This window comes from Trichoplusia ni, chromosome 5 (assembly GCF_003590095.1).
Source record: "Trichoplusia ni isolate ovarian cell line Hi5 chromosome 5, tn1, whole genome shotgun sequence".
Taxonomy (NCBI): domain Eukaryota; kingdom Metazoa; phylum Arthropoda; class Insecta; order Lepidoptera; family Noctuidae; genus Trichoplusia; species Trichoplusia ni.
Window position 1 is genome coordinate 7,591,569 of NC_039482.1, and position 9,136 is coordinate 7,600,704.

Sequence of the window (9,136 nt, forward strand, 5' to 3'; positions counted from 1 at the left end):
ATTTTTTATCAGTTTGCCGCCATCGCGCATCTGTGACAGTTGACAGTTGCCGTTTATTCGGAAACCAAGGAGTTCTTATTCACGGTTGCTCTCGCAACGTGTTCGTTATTTTGCGCTTTGTAATTTCGTTGTTTTTAGCAACAACCTCGGGTTGTTGCTTAAAAGTGGTAAAAAAGCTTTGAGAATTACGCTATCACGGGTGAGTTAAATTACCTATTTTATATTTTTAATTTAAAATTATGGTCGGCAATCACGCACGATAACTTTTACACCTGATAATTATTTCATCAGAATTTATTTATGAATTTGTAAAATTTCCTTAATTTATTAATTTTCTTTTGTTATTTCTGGTTTTAAAACATTTAACTTAAGACTTGTACTTGAGATGAGATGAGATATAATTAAGTAATGGAAATATTTTCACCTTTTTTTTTAAAGAGTAAAGTTTCAATAATGGTAAAGGCATGATTAATGTAGTAGATAAATAATATTTTTTTGAGCCCGGCAATTAAAATAAAATGAAAACTGTAATAGAATTTGAATATAAATAAGTCATTCGTTTTAACAAAAAATAACTTGAACTTAAAGTTAAAAACAATAGGTTATTATAATAGCAATTTTATTGATTTCATAGGTTTAACCTATGCGTGAAAACTTCACGATATTTCCCTTATTTGAGGTTCCCTCAAAATGGGAAAATACAATAGAGATGGACGCTAACGTTACTAATGGATAAAGCTCTATATTCATTTATTCCATTATTAAAATGTATATATTTTAACTTAGGACGAACTATCGAAATCCGCTCCGCGAAATCATTTGCAAGTTTCCATCAACACTTTAAAATAATGCAAATACGGGTGACTAACAACAAAAAGTTCCGCATCTAAGACTCACCAAAATGTTACCATATTCAAAAAATAAAGGCAGGGGAAAATTTAGCACTAAGTAATAAACGTAATGGAATTTATGAACGATTACTGTAACATTGGCCTTGGCACGCGCCGGTGTGCGCGGGCGCCGCGTGACGTCACAACTAATGTCTCTAACAACGGTCAGCAACAGAAATTGGTTAACACAGTCAAAATTACCAAGCAATTAAAGAGATTATATTGTGGTTTTTTCTACTAGATAACACAAAATAGGTTTGACACCTAGTACCGTTGAAAGTGACAATTAGACATTCATTTTCACTTTACTGAGAATAACTCGAACATTGTAAATCGGATTGTGTCATCGTATTTTATATTGCCGTCTGTACTTTGGTCTCGCGGTAGTAACCATGCCTATATAATTATATTAAACTTTTTAGTATGCTGTTAGCACAACATTTTGATGTAAGAAATTAAATTAGTAAGTTTGAGGCCATGAACCTATAGGATGTCGAGTTTAGTAATTATTTAAAAGAGTGTCATTTTAACTAGAATTCGTATTTTTCCTTAATCTTACCTTTACAAAGAAAATAGTGGAAAGGAATGGTCTAAGTTTAATTTTATTCATATCATTAGAATCACGGCTTTACTGTAGGTACGTGATACAATAAAAACAAGCTAAAGAATGGAATATTTTAGATTGACAATATACACAAGGATTTACCGAAATTTGGGGGGCATTGCATCTCATAAACGACTCCAGAGTTAAGGAATTTTAATCCTTGTGTTGCGGGGGCTTTACTACCATCCAAATCACATGCACTAATGCCTGACTTAGAAAGTTAGAACAAGCATTTGAGGATCATACTTGTCTTGCGCCGGAATCGAAAATATTCCAATTCCCAGATATTGACAAGTATCTACTTGTTTTTCTGGCTTTATCCGACATTCTCTTCTACTCGGTGTCTACGCCTCATTTTTCATATCACATTTTACATCTCATCCACCGAACTTGCACTAACTCCTAAATGCTACCCCGGTGCGAATGACCTTTCCTAGTACATTATAGTCACAGCATTCTCAGTCCTAACAAATTGCCGCTAATTTATCATCGGACTTTGTATTGTCAATATGAACCAAATAAAATTAATTGGTTCGGTACGAAACCAAATATTGGTAGATCAAAATTTAGGCTACTACTTACGTACTTGCAAGAGTTTAGGGGGTGCTGTATTTTAAAACCTGCTTAAGCACATATTAATGAAAGACTTTCTCCAACAAAGTAACAGGGTAATTTAAAACGTAGCTTCTTGTAAAACACTGGTGCTTAGCTGAATCCGGTACGACTGGAAGCTGTCCCCAACATTGTTCGGAAAAGGCTAGGAAGATGATGAATTAATTTAGATATGTTGATTTTGTATACCAAGACTCGATTTTCTATAATTACTAAAACTAGAAATAAAGATTTTTAAGTTGATGTACAGTAATAGCTCTATATTAAAAACAGAAATCGAAAATTCTCGTGTCACGGTACCTACTTTAACTCCTCCGAAACGGCTTGACCGATTCTTATGAAATTTCGTGTCACTCTCGGTCTGAGTGTCGGACAATATCTATTTTTCATACCCACATTTCTTATTTACTCATTTGTATTATTTGTATGAACAAAACAAATGCGACAGCTAGACACATAAACATAAATTAGTATAGGTATACAACTTTTTGGACCCAACTAAGGCACATCCTAACGCCAGCTGTTTTCGCCGTCCCCTTATCGAGACAGTTATCTTTATTTACACATTCGCACCTCATTGACGTCTTTCACTCAATTAATATTATCAATAAACATTAATATACAATTTTACGAGTAAATTCTTACATTATGTAATACATTTAATTCGGACGATAACTGTCGCTACATGCCGTATCGCTGGTATCTATACACACGTTATCAACTGGCTTGGTTCAAGGCTCATCTTAGATAGGCGAACAGTGCTGTGATAAAAGGAAGTGTTTTTACGATTTATTTTTTTCTTTACATTTATTGCATCACTTATTTAGCAACAGGCCTCGAAAATATTCAGGTTCTGGTGTGAGATTGCGCGGGTTAAAAAGATTCATGTAGTTCGGTATATTATCTTAGCGTGAGTGAAGTAGATTCGCGAAAGTTCGCTATGTAGTCACCATTTAAAAGCCGGCAACGCATCGCCAAGACCTCAAGTGTTCATTGAAATCAGGTAATATTATGTTATAGTTGTCCGTCGTCCGTAACATATGCCTGATTTGCTATTGTAGAAAAGAGATGACCAAAAATGCGAGGTCTAGTAGACAATGTACCTCCACTATCTATAGTAAGCAATTAAATACAAATAAGATAATGAGAAAATCAAACTTGTGACAGGACTCGAACCTGCGACGCCTGGCTCTAAGGCCCAGTCGCTTTTTCAACTAAGCTACCGAACTTTTGTTCTCGAACTTTCTTTGAGTGTGTCTGCTAGATCGACTTCTTTTTCCTTTATTGTAATAGTTGTTAGATACCATTTTTATTAACTTCAATCCACGTCGGCACGTCTTGGAGGCAAATCAGACTTCTATCGACTAAAAAGTAGCAACATCCCGGGCCTCTTATACAGCCTATCGCTCACAATTTCAGGCAATTTTAAAACATCGCATTTTTTTTTAGTGTACCGCATAAAATAGGAAAAACGAAACCCAATTACCAATACTCTGTTGTCTAGTTTTTCTATAGCTTCTTTACACGGAACTCTTAGTGTCGCGAGTCCGCCTCGCTCTTGTCCGGATTTTGACGTAGTATGTTGTTTGTTGCAGGGAGCACCGGGTGAGTCCGGCGCGTGTACCAGTGCCGGGCGTGTGTGTCGGCGCAGGCCGCAGCAGGCTCGCCCGCGCCCCGCGCCGCGCTGCTGGCGCCGCGCGCTCAACGTCGACCCGCCCTGGCTGCGAGCCCGGGCCCGCTGACGCCACACCGACATCACGTGAGAAACGCACACCTATATCGCAACTGAATGACTGAAGAATGGGCTTTTAGAACCCATAGATAGTTGTCCACTATGACTACAGTGAACAAAGTATCGCGGTTTTGATACCCGCTGTGTCAAAAAATGTTTGCTGTAATAAGCCAAGAGACCCTAAGTCTCTTGGTGTATATTCCTCCTTGAAAGACAGATAAACGATTCCTTTTAACAGACATAACAAGTTTTTTGTTTTTTATTCAGCTAGCCGGATGTTTTAAAGCGTATGTGTTGTTTCAGCTGACACTTGTGGACTAGCGCTAGTGGGCCACCAGCAACCGGCTCGACCACCTGACACCGACTGCCCGGCGAGCAGACAAGCGCGGCATAGCGGCCCCTCGCTCCGGCACTGCCGGGGCTACGTCGGCCTAACCTCCACCTTAAGCCAACCGCTCAAGGTTCAAAATCCACCTTAAGACAACTTCGCAAGGTTCAAAATCCACCATGAAGGTCGTAGAAGAGGAACAGCTGATCACCGTGATGGACGGGCCGTGGTCCCCGACCAGCCTGATCCGGGAGATCGTGGAGAGCGGCACGCAGGAGGACCCCTTCTACATCATGGACATGGGCGAGGTGGTCGCGCGCTACCAGCGCTGGAAGGAACTCATGCCAAGGGTCGAGCCCTTCTACGGTAAATACTTCCCTTAACACAAACAGTTTTACTCCAAACAACCTGCAGTAATTTTCTGACGTTTTAAAAAGGGCCGAATACTTAAATAGAAACATGATTTTGTTAATCAATACCTACCGTGTGTTACCTAAGACGTTTTATAATAATTTCCTTATTGTTCCTAGCTGTGAAGTGCAACGACGACAAGTTGTTGGTGAGCACGCTGGCGGCGCTGGGTACCGGCTTCGACTGCGCGTCCAAGGCTGAGATAGAACTCGTCACCTCCATCGGCGTGGCTCCCGAGTCAGTATAACATTCGACAACTCACACAACGCCATCTAGTCTCAAACTAAGCAAAGCTTGTATTAGAAGTACTAGATAACTGATAAACCTACATACATTTCTAAATACATACATAATATAGATAAATTACACGAACACACCGAACAAATGATCGTGCTATTCACACAAACATTTCCCTGGATGGGAATCGAACTCACGACCGGTACAGCAGTCATAGCTACTAACAACTAGACCAAGATTCCAGTTCAGTCTTGATATCCTATTTTGACCACACAAATACCATTTTTTACCCACTTTTCTTCATATATCCATAGCGAACATTGTAATAATGTATTATACATTGCAGGCGTATAATATTCGCGAACCCAGCCAAGATGGCGTCGCACATCCGCTACGCGTCCGCCGTGGGCGTGGACGTCATGACCTTCGACTCCGAGACCGAGCTCGTTAAGATCAAACAATACATGCCGCACGCACAGTAAGTACAACTATAAACCTAAAAGCCTATTAATACATGTGCCATAGTAGTAAATGTCACTTTTAGCCCCCAAAAAGGGGTGGTATAAATTTAATCGCTCCTGAACGAATTGAAAGATTTGTCTCAAAGTTGAATTATGCTCGGGCTTTTAAGGCATGTTATGTTGAAAAGTTTTAAACTACACACTACTACTACACTGATAATTTTTTTTAATTAAAATCCCCGAGGCTTCTAAAACATTTTGGGGGAGGAGGTAAATTTTTTTTCACTGGTGGTTTTTTTAATTTGTATCTTGTTAATGTAGGTAATTTTTCTCAAAATTCTTAAAATTTGCAATTTCTCATGTAATATGTGTGTTTTAGGCTAGTGATCCGCATTCGTTGCGACGCGGCGGCCGCGCAGTGTCCTCTGGGCATCAAGTTCGGCTGCGACCCCGTCACCGAAGCCCCCAGGCTGCTGAAGTACGCAGCTGTGCTCGGACTCGAGGTCAGTACACACACACGAAATGTTATAAGAGTTAAGTCTCCAGCTAAGTGCATCTTAAAAATCAATTATATTCCAAAATTTTCACACAACGCCATCTAGTCTCTAACTAAGCAGAGCCTGTATTATGAGTAGTAGACAACAGGTTAAGATTTAAATAATTGTGCTCTTAAGACAAAGACTTCCAAACACGTACTGGTTGGGAATCGAATCCACGGCCTGCTGTATAGCAGTCCGGGTCAATAACCAATAGACCAACAGGCCAGTCAATATTTGTAATGATGGTTTATCGAAAAACCCAAAAAATACATAGACTTTCAATTCAAGCATTGTTTATAGTATTACTAGCTTGTTACCCGCGACTTCGTCCGCGTAGTTGATATAAGTTAGGATTTTAAAAAATTGGATTAGTTTTTAGTGTCCACGCAATTTCTGTTAATATTTGAAACATTGTTTGTTTGTGTATAGGTGATCGGCGTGTCGTTCCACGTGGGCAGCGGTGCGTCCGAGACGGAAGTGTACGCGCGCGCCATCGGACTGTCGCGCGCGCTGTTCGCCGTCGGACACAACGTGGGACACAAGGCCATGCGTCTACTGGACATCGGGGGAGGCTTCCCCGGCGGGACACACACCTCTATCAAAGAGGTACGAGTTGGAACCCTACGTTGCAGGCAGCTGATTTTACACCCGTTGGGGTCTGTTGTGGGGGCAACTGACCCCATCTGTCTTGATTTTGACCCTAACTTTAATTTATATGTTTAATAATTGACCCACTTCAGTATTGTGTATGCATTTTCAAAATTTTATTTTTTGGTTTACTCCTAAATAACAAATGTTTGTTAGATTTAGAACGGTCGCGGCGTTCTCCTATTACGGTTTTATTAAAAACTTGTCTTTTCAACCAACTTCAATAAGTCTTCTCAGTTCGTGGGTTTTTTATGTTAAACTTTTATACTGTTTGTCATTTGTTTTAATGTCTGATGCTAATGACAATATAACATGTTGTAGGTGGCCGAGGTAATCAACGCGGCTCTAGAGGACCAGTTCCCCGAGCGCGCAGTGCGTGTGATCGCAGAGCCGGGCCGGTACTTCGCGGCCGCCGCCTACACGCTCGCCACCATGGTGCACGCCAAGCGAGAGGTCATTATAAGTCTTTTATCAAAACAAAAGTTTTAGGCACTTTCAAAAAGTTAAGTTGATGGGCTCTAGTTGCATGGTTCCAAAGTGTCACTCTTATAGATAAGAACCGGCAAGAAACTCCATAAGTATATGATGATATAATACAATTGCAATGATTCTGTGAGCTTGTGAATGCTGGTATTGCTGTTGAGGTAGTAAAACGCCTCTTTGTACAGGGCAGTGCGTTGTTTAATAAGAAATTATCCGAAAAATCCAAATACCCACGTTTTTAATTGTAATTCAATTAAATAAAATCGGTTCAGCCTTTTTCATAGTTGTAAATTGTACAGTCATCGGGTTTCAAGCTTCCCTGAAAATTTCAGCCTGCTTGCTAGCTTATCGGAAAGTGTCTCAAAATTGAGTTGTCCAAACAGAACGACAAAGAAACAAAACAATCATCATTATCATATTAATCGTTATTATTGTAACTTCTAAATATTTATTTACTCATTTCCTTATCAGATAACATCGAACGACCCGGACGCTGAGACGCACACGATGTACTTCATCAACGACGGCGTGTACGGGTCCTTCAACTGCGTGTTGTACGACCACCAGAGTGTGGTGGCGGAGCCCCTGTCGGCGGGCGGGCGCGTGGGCGCGTGCTCGGTGTGGGGCCCGACGTGCGACGGGCTGGACTGCGTGCTGCCCGCCGCGCGCCTGCCCGCGCTGGCCGCCGGCGACTGGCTCGTGTTCCGCGACATGGGCGCCTACACGCTGCCCGTCGCCTCGCCCTTCAACGGCTTCCCTGTGCCCACTGTGCGACCCGTCGTCGATACACGCCTCGCGTAAGTATTTTTTGCATATAATTTGCTCTCGAGTCATTAACAGTATTTATTTTGAAAAGGTAAAAGTTTAAAATCATTCAAGTGTTGTTTTTGATTATTCTACCTTAAGTTACTCTTATTTCCGTTTGCTCCTTCTCTTTTTCTCATCATTCTTCCTTGCCCTTGTTTTACTAATATTGCATGAATTTATGAAGAATTACGTAACTAATAATTGCAGGTGTATGTTGAAGGAGTTGCGCCCGCTGAGCGCGTCGCAGTTCGCGTCGTCGCGGGCGCAGCCCCCGGCGGCGGGCGGGGCTGGGGGCGCGCCCCCGGCCTCCGCGCCCCCCGCGCCCCCGCCGGCCGCGCCCCCCGCGCTCCCGCCCGTGTTCGTGGAGTGCGCGCTCAAGTGACGCCGCACGCACACACTGTCGCCCCGCACGCACACACACACACAACACCACTGCTTATGACCCGCAGAGATACAAGTGTTATATGACCAGCGATTGCAAGCGCCTACTCAGTTAACGCAGATGACTAAGTTTGTTAAGGACAGTATCTTGCATGCGACAGCATTAGCGTATTAGCGAGGACTTGCATCCGCTGAACGTAACCAACGCCATCTAGTGTAAACGGCGCAATAAATATTAGGTAATCAATGTCCACATTACAAATAAACAATGATAAAAAAATGTGTACGTTATACAAATATTTTTGTAAATTTCTATCATCATCTCATCGATATTGTTTGCCAATTTCTCGTGTTCATAGTATAGCCAATAAACTAGGCTTCGTGGCTACGGTGCGACAGTACCAAGAGTTGTAGTAAATGTTGAAAACTTTGCATTTCAGTAATTATTTTTATCAAACATCAAATTCAATCGTCAGGGGTCGAGTGTTTTGTTTTGTATAAATTATTGCACTTTCGTGTTTCGATATGTCGCGATCAAATCGTTACATACTAAGTTTATGTATTTAAAATTATTGTGGTGTACATCGCTTTTGCGATATTGTTATTTTTTTTTTGCTTACTAACATTATTCATTTTGCGCAAAACTGCCAGAATGTATAAGATTCGCGGTGTTTCGTTTGCGTGTCATTTTGGGTTTGCCGACATGCGTAATGAAATATTTACATGTATTGTCATTTAGATGGGTTTCAAAAGAATATTTTTAGCCAATTTCCTTATAAATAAACATTTGTGAAATGTGATATTTTGTTTTATTGTTGCCTTTGTCCCACCACCCTGTCGTCGGCGTTTTCCCATTCCCATCTAGAATAATAATTTGTATGATAAGCATAGGTGTTTGTTCCAAGTGCCAATTACCTATATATGAATGCATTTAAAAATATTAAAAAACAATTAGCAGTTGTCTTGTTACTATAATATTATAGGTAAGGCCGCCAACCAAGGT

General features: G+C 41.0%; 1 protein-coding gene across 2 annotated transcripts; it reads left to right on the top strand.

The window, feature by feature from the left end:
- LOC113494295 (ornithine decarboxylase 2-like) lies at positions 1-8,933 on the top strand. 2 transcript variants are annotated; one of them, XM_026872578.1, is made up of 10 exons: positions 1-199; positions 3,702-3,865; positions 4,142-4,532; positions 4,697-4,814; positions 5,161-5,292; positions 5,655-5,778; positions 6,244-6,420; positions 6,784-6,915; positions 7,417-7,742; positions 7,960-8,933. In XM_026872578.1, the coding sequence occupies exons 3-10, from the start codon at positions 4,346-4,348 to the stop codon at positions 8,132-8,134; spliced, it is 1,371 nt and encodes a 456-aa protein (XP_026728379.1). In that variant the 5' UTR covers positions 1-199; positions 3,702-3,865; positions 4,142-4,345; the 3' UTR covers positions 8,135-8,933. The 2 variants fall into 2 exon arrangements, with proteins under 2 accessions (XP_026728379.1, XP_026728380.1); XM_026872579.1 differs by lacking the exon at positions 1-199 and adding an exon at positions 2,901-3,109.
- Positions 8,934-9,136: the final 203 nt, after the last annotated feature.

Excerpts from the sequence above, each read along its gene's own strand:
- LOC113494295 (XM_026872578.1), top strand. The coding sequence starts at position 4,346 with ATGAAGGTCGTAGAAGAGGAACAGCTGATCACCGTGATGGACGGGCCG. Across the intron at positions 6,916-7,416 it reads TGGTGCACGCCAAGCGAGAG|ATAACATCGAACGACCCGGA; the intron begins GTCATTATAAGT and ends TTTCCTTATCAG. Across the intron at positions 7,743-7,959 it reads GTCGTCGATACACGCCTCGC|GTGTATGTTGAAGGAGTTGC; the intron begins GTAAGTATTTTT and ends TAATAATTGCAG.